Source organism: Heterodontus francisci, chromosome 2, assembly GCF_036365525.1.
Source record: "Heterodontus francisci isolate sHetFra1 chromosome 2, sHetFra1.hap1, whole genome shotgun sequence".
In the NCBI taxonomy this organism is placed as follows: Eukaryota; Metazoa; Chordata; class Chondrichthyes; order Heterodontiformes; family Heterodontidae; genus Heterodontus; species Heterodontus francisci.
This window is the reverse complement of record NC_090372.1, coordinates 42,172,363-42,188,074: the sequence shown is the minus strand read 5'-3', so window position 1 is coordinate 42,188,074 and position 15,712 is coordinate 42,172,363. Positions and strand designations below refer to the sequence as shown.

Below are 15,712 nucleotides of genomic sequence, written 5' to 3'. Positions count from 1 at the left end.
CAAGTCTTTGGCTGTGGGAGGAAACCGGAGCACCCGGCGAAAACCCACGCGGTCACAGGGAGAACTTGCAAACTCCACACAGGCAGTACCCAGAATCGAACCCGGGTCCCTGGAGCGGTGCTAACCACTGCGCCACTGTGCCGCCCTTTTCTGTGAAAAGTTTCAAGACACATCCATTCATTCACAGGCAGTAATCTGAAGTGAGGGCAGGCTTGGTTTGGGGGCAAACATTTTTTTGGGTCAAGCACATCATGTATTGCCAAATGTGGGGCTTACCTTTTTCATGGACCTTTTGCTGTAACTAGGACTGTAAACTTTAGGCAGATCCTAGCAATGAGATATTTACAGGTGGGCTTGTTGCATCCATTCCATCAGCAATACTGACTCCATCAAGATTTTGATTGTTCCTTCACGAAAACTTTAATGCTAAATTCACTTCAACACCGGAAAGCCAAACAGCTGCTATCAAAATTTCAATCTCATTACTAACCCTGCACCAGTTTTGTTTTGCTGCTACACTCTCTGTACTCTAGCTCATTGATACCCTCCATCTGTGTGTGTTTTTTTAGCTCGGCAGTGCTCATTCAATGGCGTTTTTAACATCTCTCCACTTCAACAAATCAAGCATTTAAAAGGGCATGTTAAATTTAGGTTATTTCTATTATTGCAACTAATTGTAGTGCCTCTTGCCTCCAGAAGGATTTCTCTGCCCCTGTGCACTTCCAAATGGCACAGTCCATGCACACACGGAATTGTGGTTTTCTCTTGGTGCAGAGTGGTGTATGTGATGCCCTTTTCTTTGCTACTTACGGACAGGGCCACTGTTTTACCAAAAGTGCATGAGTCAAATGCCATTTTTGTTGTATGAGATTCTTATTGTATTTTGGGAATCATTTTCCAAAATTTCATCAGTTTATATTTAAGCCCGCAAGCCTGAGTACACCAAATTATGTTTTTATTATGTAGAATTATGGGGGGAAATTTTACTGTTGTATTTGGGTTCATACTCAGTACACTTTTCCATGGTAACCACAAATCAGTGGCCTTAATTATGTGAACTAAATTCTGCAACCCCAATCCTCCCTACCTGCACCTAATTGACCCCAGACAGCAATCCTCAATCAGGAGGATTTGAGATGTTAATCTTGTGTGAGATTTTGCAAATTGGTAGGCCTGGATGTCACATCAGGTGTTCTTTAATATGTTTGTGTGCGTGTGTTCTGTTTAGGTTTTTGACAGAAGGCTGCATTAGAGTGATGTTGTGCATTAACCAGATCTGATTTTGCAAGTCAGTATGAGATTTATTAAATGCTTTTGTTCTAGTTTCATTGGTTTGCAGTCTAACTTTTAAAAGCTTAATGTTAAAATTTAACGGGCAACATCACAGTCACTAAAAGTTCCTGTCGTTAGTAATGAACACTCAAGGGACTTCAGGCTGACAAAAAAGCATCCAGAAGATGGAAAGAATATTGAACATGGTCAAAGCAGCAATGTTTCTGAATTCAAAATCAGCTAATCTTCATTATTCCCTGTGAGCATGGTAGAATAATGATCGAAACATCAGAAAGGACAATGTCTTTGGTCTTCATTTTCAAGTGGAGTGTTTTTGCATCCTTGCTAAGGCAAAGCAGAAAATTAGCATTCTTGAAATGAAATCATATTCTGATTTGGTTTTACTGATCAAGTAGATCAATGCTGATGAAAAGACCTGTGACACATTGAACTTCATTAAAATAAAACCATGGGAAAAAAGTGGCCATAACTTATGGTAGTGGGAAAGAGGAGAATGGGTGAGAGCAGAAGTGCAGGAAATGGAATGAACATGGTCTTGGGCCCTGTCAACTACAGTGGAGGGGAATCCTCAGTTGAGAAAAATGGAAGGCATATCAGAAGACCTCGTATGGAAGAGTGCGATGTGACGAAGACAGAGAAACTAGGAGAATGGAATGGATTGAAACCAGGTGTACAGAAGTGTAGTCGAGGTAGCTGTGGGAGTCAGGGGCCTTATAGTGAATATTCATAGCTTATCTCCAGAAATGGAGACAAAGAAGTTGAGGACGATAAGGGAAGAGTCAGAGATGGACCATGTCAAGGTGAGAGAAAGGTGGAAACTGGAAGCAAAGTTGATGAAATTTTCCAGTTCAGGGCAAGAACAGAAAACAGCACCAATACAAACATCAATGTACCGGAACAAAGAGTTGGGAGGGAGCAGGCCCGAGTAGGAATTTTCCACATATCGCACAAAAAAAGTAGGCTATAGCTAGAACCCATGTAGATACCGAAAGCAACATCTTTTATTTGGAGGAAGTGAGAATTGAAGGAGAAGTTGTTCAATGTGAGAACAGGTTCTGGCAGGCAGAAGAGGGTGGTGATGAATAGAGACTATTTGGGCCTCCATTCAAGGAAGAAGCAGACAGCCCTCAGACCGTCATAGTGGGGGATGAAGGCACGGATAGATTGGGCATCCTGGTGAAGAAGAGATGGTTAGGGCCAGGAAATTGGAAACTGTTAAAGTGATGGAGGGCATCGGAGAGTGAGGGATGTAAGTTGGAAGAAACTGGACAAAAGGAGAAAAAAAAACAGTCGAGATAGAAAGAAATCAGTTCAGTGGGGCAGGAACAGGCTGAAATGATAGGTCTACCATGGCAGTCCTATTTGTGGATCTTGGGAAGGAGGTAAAACTGGGGCCCCTCCCTTTCCCTTTCAGCATTCCAAAGGGACTGTTCCCTCTGCAACACACTGGTCCACTCTTCAATTAACCTCAACACTCCCTCCCCTTCCTACAGCACCTTTCCATCCAAGCACAGGAGAGGCAAACCCTGCCCTTTCACCACCTCTCTCGTCACTTTCAGTGACCCCAAACACTCCTTCCAGGCGAAGCAGCAATTTGCTACTTCCAATTTATTATACTGTATTCACTGCTCACAATGCAGTCTGCTCTACACTGGGGACACCATCAGCAGATTGGGTAACCGCTTTGTGGAATATCTCTGTTCAGTCTACAGGTGTGACCCCGAGCTTCTGGTCTCCTGTCATTTTAATTCTCACCTTGCTCTCACGCTGACCTCTCAGTCTTCAGCCTTCTATACAGTTTCAATGAAGTGCAACACAAGCTCGAGGAACAGCACCTCATCTTTCAATTAAGCACTTTACAGCCTTCTGGACTCAACATTGAGTTTAACAATTTCAGACCGTAATCTCTGCCCCCATTTTGTTTTCTTTTCCTTTGCAGGTTTAGGTTTTACATGCATTTTTCTCTTGTTTTTGCTTTCGGACGGCAGCTGCTTATCGTTCTGCCATTCACACCTCCTCTAGACACGTCTTCTGTTTCTTTATTTGTCCCATTACCACTCCCTTTGACCATGCACCCCCAACTCTTTTTGCCATTTCATCTGTCCTGTCTTCCACCCTATCTCAGACCTTCCCTTTTATTCTTTCAACCCCCATCCCCTTCACCTGCTTAAAACCTATCATATTTCTAACTTTTCTAACTCTGTTTCTCTCTCCACAGATGCTGCCTGACCTGCTGGGTATTTCCAGTGTTTTCTGTTTTTGTTAGCACATATGTTAATGCGCTACATTTCTACATTTTAATTATGGATAGTGTGAACCAGAACATTTAATAGCAATACTAGAAGCAATAGGTAATTGCAAGACTTAGGTCAGCGTTTGAAGAAGTCCTGAGAGGTGCCCCAGGGATCAGTATTGTCACCCTAACCATTTTTAATTTATATTCAGAACCTCAATGCAAACTTGATGCCAAACTGGGAAGGTCTGATGAAGCTGAAGCTGCAACTTAGGGACTAATGAGTTAGGCAAAAGTATAAATGTTTGGAACATAGCCAGATGAATTTAATACAAATGTAATATACTGCACTAGGAAGAAAAGATGATGAATAAAGCATTTCAGGAATGGTGTCCAAATATCTGAGTGACATCGAGAAATCTAGGAGCTTTAGTAAACTTAACATCATTATTTATTCATTCATGGGATGTGGATATTGCTGGCAAGGCCAGCATTTATTGCCCATCCCTAATTGCCCTCCAGCCTTGAAAGAAGGTGACTGAGAAGTAATCGTATAAATAACTTCACGGTAATGAACAGAAATGGTGGATCTAGTACACTACTTCAAGCTAAACCACGAAAGAAGGACAAAAGGATATGTGTCTAAATTAGTAAACAGCTAATCTAGGACTATGTGAGAAGGTTTCAATATGTCCAGTTGGGGTAGCAGAGGAAAATACTGGAATATTTGAAGAACTGTGGATACTGAGGACAGGGCTGTAGGATCATTCTAGATAGAAAAATCAAGATCAGACTGAATGCCCCACCTCATCTTTATCTTGTGTTCTTATGAAATGGTAGAAAACAATAATTTGAGTGACTACAAAGTATGTAATTTGTATTTAGATTATTTTTGTGAATTTTGCAGTGCTGTGGGTGAGAATAACTGTGATAAAGAATAACTAACGGGATCTCCATAGTCACTGAACCTAGCGCAGAAACATCCCCTCTGCTTTGTCTTGCCATTATGTCATCAGCCTTGCCTTAGTAAAACATCCCTAAGGCATGACTGGAGTGTTCTGATCATTCTTAGTCATGCTGTATAAGGCTAAAAGAAAGCTATTTATTTAATGTTTTAATATGAGAACTGTTCAGTTAGAGGCAGGAAGAAGCCCCTGCTAGAAGCATCTTTAGCTGTTATCCTATCTAGGTTAAACATCTTCCCTGCAGTAAATGATACCAAATACATAGCAGAAAAAATAGTTTGTGGTAAAGAATGTGAACAATTTTCAAGACTCTGTGAGGAGATGGGCATTGTGATTTGTTTACTGGCAGTCAGAAGTTGTGCTGGGTAAATGGGAAAAATGTTGTCTATATGGTTAAAATGTGGATAACGTGATGTAATTTTCACTTAGTTCCAATTTTTCCCTCTTGGGAACAAAGGAACATAGCAGCAGGAGTAGGCCATACAGCCCATCGAGCCTGCCCTGCCATTCAATACAATCATGGCTGATCATCCACTTCAGTGCCTTTTTCCCACACTATCTTTATATCCCCTTATGTCATTGGTAAATCTGTCAATCTCTGTTTTAAACATACTCAATGACTGAGCTTCCACAGCCCTCTGGAGTAGAGAATTCCAAAGATTCACACTCCTCTGAGTAAAGAAATTTCTCCTCATTTCTGTCAGAAATGGCTTCCCCTTTATTTTGAAACTGTGTCCCCTGGTTCTAGACACCCCAACCAGGGGAAACATCTTGGCTGCATCTACCCTGTCTATCCCTTTAAGTATTTTGTAGCTTTCAATGAGATCACTTCTCATTCTTCGAAACTCTAGAGAATACAGGCCCTGTTTCCCCAATCTCTCTTCATAGGACAGCCCCGCCATCCCGGAAATAAGTCTGGTGAACCTTCTTTGCACTCCCTCTATGGCAATAATATCCTTCCTAAGGTAAGGGGACCAAAACAGCACACACTACTCCAGGTATGGTCTAACCAAGGTTCTATACAATTGAAACATGTCTTCACTACTCCTGTACTCAAATCCTCTTGTGATAAAGGCTAACATACCATTAGCCTTCTTAATCGCTTGCTGCACCTGCATGTTAGTTTTCAGTGACTTATTGACAAGGACATCCAGGTCCCTTTGTACATCTACACTTCCTAATCGCTTACCATTTAAAAAATACTCTGCACATCTGTTCCTCCTACCAAAGTGGATAACCGCATGTTTTTCCACCTTATATTCCATCTGCCACATTCTTGCCCACTCGTTAAGTCTGTCCAAATCCCCTTGAAGCTGCTTTGCATCTTCCTCACAGCACACATTCCCACCCTAGTTTTGTGTCATCTGTGAACTTGGGAATACTACATTTGGTCCCCACATTCAAATATTGTGAACAGCTGGGGCCCAAGCACTGATCTCTGCGGTACCCCACTAGTCACAGCCTGCCAACGCGAAAATGACCCGTTTATTCCTCCTCTCTGTTTTTTACCTGTTAACTAATCCTTAATCCATGCCAGTATATTACCTCCTATCCCATGTGCTTTAATTTTGCTAACCAACCTCCTGTGGGGGACTTTATCAAAAGCCTTCTGTAACTCCAAGTATACCATTTCCACTGACTCCCCTTTATCAATTCTGTTAGTAACATCCTCAAAAAACTCCCAACAGGTTCGTCAGTGATTTCCCATTCATATATCCATGTTGACTATGCCCAATCAGATCATTATTATCCAAGTGTCCATTTATCACATCCTTTAGAATAGATTCTAACCTTTTCCCTATTACTGATGTCAGGCTAACCGGTCTGTAGTTCCCTGTTTTCTTTCTCTCTCCCTCCCTTCTTAAATAGTGGGGTGATATTTGCTACCTTCCAATCTGCAGGAACCATTCCAGACTCTAGAATTTTGGAAGATGAACACCAATGCATCCACTATCTCCATAGTTAGCTCTTTCAACACTCTGGAATGTAGAATATCAGGTCCTGGGGACTTATCAACCTTCAGCCCCATTAATTTCTCCAATACATCCTTCTTACTAATAATTTCCTTCAATTCCTCATTCTCCCTAATCCCTTGGATCTCTAATTTTGGGAGCTTTCTTGTATCTTCCTCAGTGAAGACAGACATAAAGTAATCATTTAGCTTCTCTGCTATTTCTCTATTCCTCATTATACATTTTCCTAATTCTGCCTGTAATGGACCCACATTTGTCTTGGCCAAATGTTTCCTTTTTACGTAACTATTGAAGCTTTTACAGTCTGTTTTTATATTTTTTGCTAGCTTACATTCATATTTTTTTTTAGCAGTTTCTTCGTCCTCCTTTGCTGAATTCTAATATCCTCCCAATCCTCAATGTTAACAACTATTTCTGGCAACTTTTTAGGTATTTTCTTTTAATCTTATACAATCCTTAACTTTCTTGTCCTGAACATAGGTTACTCCCTGGAATATGACTCAACGGGCACCGGTTACTTGTGAAGCCTCACTCAAGCAGCTGATATTCCAGTGTAAGACTTGACCTGGCTGTTATCAGGGATTGAATCTAGGACTTGTGGTATGTATTGCTCAGCTACCCCTGGATAAACCAGCTGAGCTGCTGAGGAATCAGCCAATTGCATTCATCATTCCACTGTAGTGTTGCTGAAAGTGGGGAGATAGACTAAGGTGTAATTCAGGTACTGTGTCTTCTAATAATGAAATGTCTTTTGTCTTTAGCTGTTACCAAATCTTTATCACCTGCGAGGAGCTTCTTGGGCAGGAATAAGTAGCTCATCGAATCCCATTCAGGAAAAACTGGAATCCATGGCTGGAGAAGTCACTCGGGTCGTAGATGAACAGCTCAAGGTATTTGTTGTGAGATTGTAACAACTGACAGATTAAAAATCCAATCGTGTATTTATGGAGTTGTCTCTCGCTGCTAGTGTTGTGTTCATTTTATGCTATGCACTGTGATTTATGTGAATGCAATCTGCATACTCTAATCTGGATTTATGTTCGTCCAAGGTACGCATTTAGCTGCAAGCAATTACAAGCCTAGCACATTTATTGTTCCGTAGGAAGTACAATCAACATGCTGCTGCTATTTATGCAAAGTAACTATTCAGTGGAAACTACAGCATTAGGGTAAAATGTCAATAGATTACTCAAATTTAAAAATATTAAACTTTGTTTTCACCATCATCCTTCTGTGATAACACTGGAATTTTTGCTGTGTTTCTGTGCCTCAGGAGTCACAGTATCTCAGTTATTTTGGCCAGTGATGGTGGCTGACTGAAAATGCAGGGTAGTTGTCTTTTATTGACACAGGAACTGGGACAGTAAAATAACAGAATGGAATTCATCAATGCGGACTAAGTATTTCTGACAGTCAATATGTTACTGAATAAAGTGAATAGCGAGTAGTTTCTCTTGATAAAACGTTCAGTTTGTGTTGGTTGCTTGTTTAACGCCTTTCATCCAATAACTGGGGACAGGGAAATTATGAGTGCCGACTTTTTTCCAGTTTCTGCAATACTTGATGTGATTTTAGAAAAATTTGAGATTTATTTTTTAAAGTGCAATATTACTGTTTGATTCTCATCTGGTGTTAACCCTTCCAGCTAATATAAATCTAATAACTCTGTTTTGCTTTTCTGAATGTATTTTATCTGCAGGAAGAATGTGCCAGAATATCTGTTGAAACATTTGTTTCCTTAACACAACTCACGATTAAGTTCCAATCTTCGAACAATTTTTTTTTATTATACATTCCTTGCAACATTTTTACATTATTAACTTAGTGAGGATCTCCCCTCTCACCATGAAAATTTCTGAGGCTGAGATCCCTGCAGGAGAGCAGATAGTAGCTGTTTTTAGAAAAGAATATGGAACAAATAAAATATTGTTTCTTACATACCTAAAATAAAAATTATTAGTGTACCCTAAATGTACTTGTTCAACAAATCTGAGAACAGCCACAATATGAACACTCAACCCTCAATACACCCACATTTTCAAACCTCCTGTGCAGCCCTGACATCAGCATATATAGAACATATCAGCTTCCTTCTGGTTATACAAAAGATTGATCTTTTCAGCTATTTATTTATTTAGAGATACAGCACTGAAACAGGCCCTTCGACCCACCAAGTCTATGTCGACCATCAACCACCCATTTATACTAATCCTACATTAATTTCACATTCCTACCTTTCCTCAATTCCTCTACCACCTACCTATACTAGGGGCAATTTATAATGGCCAATTTACCTATCAACCTGCAAGTCTTTGGTGTGGGAGGAAACCGGAGCACCCGGCGAAAACCCACGCGGTCGCAGGGAGAACTTGCAAACTCCGCACAGGCAGTACCCAGAATCGAACCCGGGTCGCTGGAGCTGTGAGGCTGCGGTGCTAACCACTGCGCCACTGTGCAGCTGTAAGAATTTAGGCCATGCACAAAAGTGCAAAAAAGATTTAATGTACATGTTAAAATGCTAAATCTTTAATTCATCATGGAGATTCAGATCTCTTTTGATTACAAATTCATCAGTGTATCTGTTTTCCTAAGTTTATGCTGCTTCACTCAGCTGCCACCATTGCATTGCCCTATGCGATATAACATAGTTCCTGCAATTTTGAAATATATTGAGCATCATTCAAATGGAAGCCAAAAGTATTTGGTTAATTATAGCTTTTCCTTCATCATGGACTGTAAAGATTGAAATAAAATTTCTGTAGTTAAAGTAATTGTATGAAGTGAGATAGATGCACTTGCTTTATGCGAGAGTATAAACACAATCAAAACTTGTTACAACTTGAAAAGTTAGTTGGTAATGAAGAATTTGATTAATTTAAGACCCATGCAGCCTATCCATTATCACGCTAATGCCTAACTAATCCTCTGCCATTTGTAGTCAACCAATTTGCAGGATAACTACCTCCATGGTATAAAAATTTTTCTCATCGAGCAAGCTTCCATCTTCTGCAACAGAAAGATGCGAATTGTATTGGCTACTCTTTAGATTTGTGAATTTTAGTAATATAGACAGCACTATATGTGGTAGAAGCCACTGAATGTGATTAGTAGAATATAACACAAGATGGCACCACCTTTGGGCACTGAACAGTTAATACAGTAGTCCCAGTATTACAGCCAAGAGGTAGAGAAATTCCCTGCCTGCTTCCCTGTCAATCACTGGTTATTTCAGACAGTGTGCTGTTTCAGAATGTGTGTGCTGACTGGAAGGCACTCCTGCGAGGCAGCAAGATTGCTGTGGAGCATCATGCCATAGAGACAGTCATCAGTCAAGAACTCAAACACTGTAGGTTCATCGGTATGCATCTCAGGATTTCTTTGTGTGTATGTTCAAACATATCCAGTCATATCAAACTGACTGGCCATGTTAAGCAAATGTGAAAAGCTAAAGGCAACTGGAGTAACTGCCATCGGATGTGAAATATTTGAGTGAAATTACTGTAGAAATTTAATAAGCATTTACAACAGTTTACTTGAACAAAAAAGTCTTGAGATTAATAAATTATGTAAATTACCAATTTGATGAATACTACTGGTCAGTTTGTAGTAAAAAGATAGAAAAATTGTTCCTTTGACAAAAATTCGGCTAGGATTAGTAAATTCAAAGGACAAAAATATCCAGAGTTCATTGTGTCTGTTGCCGCATTAAAATAGCAAATTACATCATGCCGTGAGTAGCTGAAAGTGAGAAGGGAAGTTCACCCAAAAAGTTTGAGAGGCTATAGCCTTGTGTTTACTGATCTTTCATGGAACCATTTAGTTGCTCCATTGCTGACCCACCGTGTTTATCCTATGAGCAGCTGAACCACATAAAGAAGAAAGACTTGCATTTATATAATATAAAAACAGAAAATGCTGGAAATACTCAGAAGGTCAGGCAGCATCTGTGGTGAGAGAAACAGAGTTAATGTTTCAGGTTCCGATAAAAGGTCACCAACCTGAGATTTCAATTCAGTTTATATATAGCACATTTAATGTAATAAAACATCCCAAGGTGCTTCACAAGAGCATTATAAAACGAAGTATGACACCAAGGCACAAAAATAAATATTAGGTCAGGTCACCAAAAGCTTGGTCAAAGAGGTAGGTTTTAAGGAGTGTCTTATAGGAGGAAAGCGAGGCCAAGAAGTATAGGGGGAGGGTATTCCAGAGCTTGGGGCCTCGGCAACTGAAGGCGCAGCCACCAATGGTGGAGCGATTAAAATCAAGGATGCACAACAGGCCAGAATTAGAGGAGCGCAGGTATCTTGGAGGGGTTTGGAGCTGGAGGAGATTACAGAGGTATGGAGGGGCAAGGCCATGGATGGATTTGAAAACAAGGATGAGAATTTTAAAATCAAGATATTGCCTGACTGGGAGCCAGTCAACAGCAGTGATAGGAGAACTGGACTTTGTGCGAGTTAAGACATGGGCAACAGAGTTTTAGATGACGTCAAGTTTACGGGGTAGAATGTGGGAAACCAGTCTGGATTGCAATGGAATAGTCAAGTCTAGAGGTGACGAAGGCATGAATGAGGGTTTTGACATCAGATGAGCTAAGATGGGGGTGAAGTCGGGTGATGTTATAGATGTGGAAATAGATGCTCTTAGTGATGGTCTGAAGCTCATCTCGGGGTCAAATGTTTCACCAAGGTTGCGAGCAAACTTGCTTAATCTCAGACTGTTGCCAGGGATAGGGATGGAGTCCCACCATGACCCCACCACCGAATATCAAGCCACTGTCTCCAGGACTGTCACTGACCTTAGCACCTCCGGAGATCTTCCCTCTACAGCTTCCAACCTCAGTTCCGCAACCCTGGACAGCCCGTTTCTATCTCCTTCCCAAAATCCACAAATAGGACTGTCCTGGTTGACCCATCTTTTCAGCCTGTTCCTGCCCCATTGAACTTATTTCTTCCTGTCTCGATTCTATTTTTTCTCCCAGTCCAGTCTCTACCCACCTACATCCGTGACTCTTCTGACGCCCTACGTCATTTCAACAATTTCCAGTTCCTGGCCCTAACTGTCTCCTCTTCACTATAGATGTCCAATGTCTCTACAGCTCCATGCCCCACCAGGACAGTCTGAGGGCTCTCTGCTTCTTCCTTGAACAGAGGCCCAACAAGTCCCCATCCACCACCACCTTGCTCCACCTGGCTGAACTGTTCTCACATTAAACAACTTCTTGTCCTTCAACTCCACTCACTTCCTTCAAATATACGGTGTTGCTATGGGTACTGCATGGATCCTAGTTGTGCTGTCTTTTTGTGGGATATGTCAAACATTCCTACTCAGGCCCCCTCCCGCATCTCTATTTTTTCAGTACATTGATGACTGTATCGGTGCTGCTTCCTGCTCTCGTCCCAAACTGGAAAACTTCATCAACTTTGCTTCCAATTTCCACCCTTCTCTCACCTTTACATGGTCTATCTCCAGCAGTTCCTTATTCTGTCCCATCTCTGGGGATAGACTGTCTACTAATATTTATTGTAAGCCCACCGACTCCCACGGCTACCTTGACTACACTTCCTCACACCCTGTTTCCTGTAAGGACTCCATCCCATTCTCCCAGTTTCTCCATCTCCGATGCATCTGTTCTGATGATGCAGCCTTCCACAACAGTGCTTCTGACATGTCTTCCTTTTTCCTCAACCGAGGATTGCCCCCACTGTGGCTGACAGGGCCGTCAACTGTGTCCGGCCTATTTCCTGCACTCTGCCCTCACCCCTTCCCCTCCCTCCCAGAACCGCGACAGGATTCCCCTTGTCTTCACTTTCCACCCCACCAGCCTCTACATCCAAAGGATCATCCTCCACCATTTCCGCCACCTCCAGCGTGATGTCACCACCAAACACAGCTTCCCTTCCTCTCCCCTGTCAGCATTCCGAAGGGATCGTTCCCTCCACAACACCCTAGTCCACTCCATATCCCCCGACATCTCGTCCCCTTCCCACAGCACCTTCCCACGCAATCGCGGGAGGTATAATACCTGCTCTTTTGCCTTCTCTCTCCTCACCATCCAAGGCCCCAGACACTCCTTCCAGGTGAAGCAGTGATTTACATGTACTTCCTTCTATTTTGTATACTGTTTTCACATCTCACAATGTGGTCTTCTCTACACTGGGGAGACCAAACTCAGATTGGGTGACTGCTTTGCAGAAAACTTCTGCTCAGTCTGAGCATCTGGTTGCTTGCCATTTCTGTGCTTGGCCTGCTGCAGTGTTCCAATGAACATCAATGCAAGTTCGAGGAGCAGCACCTGATCTTTCGATTGGGCACTCTACAGCTCCGCAGACTCAACCTTGAGTGCTACAATTTCAGAGCATGACTGGTCTTTTAAAAAATATTTTTCTATTTTTATGATTGTTTTATTTTTTAACCATGTACCTGTTTTTCATCATGTCAGAGCTGCTCATTACTCTGCCATTAACACACACTCTGGACTAATGCTTTGTCTTTCACCACAAGCGTAAACATGCTCTTTTCCTTTGTCCCATGACAGCTTTGTTATTTAATCTCTCCTGCTCTCTGCCCTATCACACACCTTCCCTTTTGTTCTCTTCCTCATTAAACTTCACTTGTTTAAAACCTAATTCTTTTCTAACCTTTACCAGTTCTAATGAAAGATCACAGACCTGAAACATTAACTCTGCTTTTCTCTCCACAGATGCTGCCTGACCTGCTGAGTATTTCCAGCACTTTGTGTTTTTAATTTATATTGGGGATAGAGTCGGTAGCTAGGGAATGGAGTTTGAAATGGGGACCAAAAACAATGGCTTCAGTCTTTCCAATATTTAATTGGAGGAAATTTCTGCTCATTCAGTACTGGATGTCATATAAGCGGTCTGATAATTTGCCAACTTTGGAGGAGTTGAGAGAAGTGGTGGTGAGAGCTGAGTGTTGTCAGCATACAAGTGAATACTAAAGCTGTACTCTGGGATGATGTTGCCAAGTGGCAGCATGGAGATGAGAAACAAGAGGGGGCCAAGGGCAGATCCTTGGGAGACACCGGAGGTACATGTGTGGGCGCAGGAAGAGAAGCCATTGCAAGTGATTCTTTGGCTACGATTAGATAGAGAAGAGTAGAATCAAGTGAGAGCAGTCCCACCCAGCTGGACGACAGTGGAGAGGCATTGGAGGAGGATGGTGTTGTCAGCCATGTCAAGAAGGACCAGGTGGGAAAGTTTACCTTTGTCACAATCACATTGAATGTCATTAGTGATTTTGATAAAAAGCTGTTTTGTACTGTGGCAGGGGCGGAAACCTGATTGGAGGGATTCAAAGATGGAGATCTGGGAAAGATGGGAATGGGTTTGGGAGGCAACAACACGTTCAAGGACTTGAAGGAGAGGAAAGCGAGGTTGGAGGTGGGAAGGTAGTTTACAAGGGTGGTGGGGTCAAGGGCTGATTTGTTTGAGGAGGGGGTGATGACGGCAGTTTTAGAAGCAAGAGGGACAACACCTGAAGAGAGAAAACCATTTACAATATTGACTAACATGGGCACCAGGAGGAGAAGTTGGGTGATCACTTTAGTGGGAATAAGATCAAGGGAACATGAAGTGGGTCTCATGGACAAGATGAGCTCAGAGAGGGCATGAGGATAGATTGGAGAGAAAGATGCGAATTCAGGGCTAGGCCAGAGGGAGGGGTAACATGAGAGGAACTTTGGCCAGGTGGAAGGGAGGTACACCGCAAAGGAGCTGATTGGATGGTCCCGATCTTGGTGACAAAGAAGTCCATGAGCCCCTCGCACTTATTGTTGGAGGTGAGGGGAGAGGGGTTTAAGAAGATTGTTTGCAGTGGAGAAAAGAAGCTGGGGATTATCTTAGCGTTCCAAGATGATCCTGGAATTGTAGACAATTTTAGCAGATGAGAGCAGCACCTGATGGTGCTTTAAGTGGTCCAGCCAGTTCTGGCGATGGATGGCTAGACCAGTTGTCTGCCATATCCTTTCAAGTCTGTGTCCCTTAGACTTAAAGGAACAGCGATGAGGGCTGTACCAGAGGAACGACCAGGGTGATAGAGACTGATCTTTTTATTGGGAACTAGGGCATCAAAGGTGGAGGTGAAGGTGCGGTTGAGCAAATCAGTAGTTCACTACAGTATTTTGCTTTTGTATTTGCATTTATATAATGCCTTTCACAACTTTAGGATGTCTTGGAGTGCTTTACAGCCTCTTAAACACTTTTTGAAGTGTAGTCACATTTGTCATGTCGGAAATGTGGTAGCCAGCTTGTGCGCAACAAGGTCCTACAAGCAGTAAAGTGATGGTGACCAGTTGATCTGTTTTAATATTAATTGAAGGATAAATATTGGCTAGGATGCCAGGGAGAACTCACATACTCTTCTTCAAAATAGTACCATGGGATCTTTTACGTCCACCTAAGAGGGCAGACAGAATCTAGGTTTAATGTTTCATCTGAAAGACTGTATCTCTCAGACCTTCTGACTCAGATGTGAGTGCGATTACCGAGCCACAGTTGACACCTAGAAGGTCTAGGGTGAAGCTCCAGTCTGCGTTGAGTTGAACTTGGCTGGGGTGGCAGTAGAGATGCCACAATTAATCTCTGTACTTTGTGCTAGCAAGGCTGGAAACTCAGTTTGGCTTCATGTAACCATTAATTTGTATAAATATCAAATTGCTAATCCTAACACATTTTGGTGTTCTGATTTAGGATTTATCCATCAATGAGGCAACTGTACTGAGTAAATTCCTTCCAAAGCCCCCAGGCGCGCGCAATTCAAACAGGGCTTAACAGCAAGTAAAAAGTATGAGTGCTAGTAGCACTGGATTATCAGAGTTCAAGAGTTGTGTGCGTTCCACAGGCCATGGTTTGATGTGGTTGCTCTTAAAGAAGAATGGTGCAGTTTAGATTTTTTACTGTCATTGAGATTAAGATTTGATTGTAATGTGAAGCTGGTCTACAAATCTTTATCTCAGCTAAGGATTTCAGAAATTTTACTGAAGAGGATTTGGAATTTTCTGTCTTCCTTGTTATGCTGCTGAATCAGGTGATGGGTGTGATCTCTTGAAATAAGATTGAGATCGTACAAGTTGACTGTTCTGATATTTGCTATTCGTGGATTTATTAAGACTTTCCCTCAAGGATTTTGAGCGGATAATTATTTAGTTGGTAGAGCATTGGCTTTCACCCATTTACTATTAGCTATTGTAGACATGTACTTAAGTTACTTGTCTTTTCCTATAT

The 15,712-nt window shown here is 41.9% G+C and overlaps 1 protein-coding gene across 3 annotated transcripts in view; it reads left to right on the top strand.

Annotated features, from left to right (window-relative positions):
• LOC137384042 (F-actin-uncapping protein LRRC16A-like) overlaps window positions 1-15,712 on the top strand; it is a 488,125-nt gene that overhangs the window by 362,692 nt on the left and 109,721 nt on the right. For all 3 annotated transcript variants that reach the window (XM_068057622.1, XM_068057608.1, XM_068057615.1), the window contains exon 26: window positions 7,226-7,354. In XM_068057622.1, the coding sequence (XP_067913723.1) occupies window positions 7,226-7,354 (129 nt within the window). The remainder of the gene's footprint in view (window positions 1-7,225; window positions 7,355-15,712) is intronic.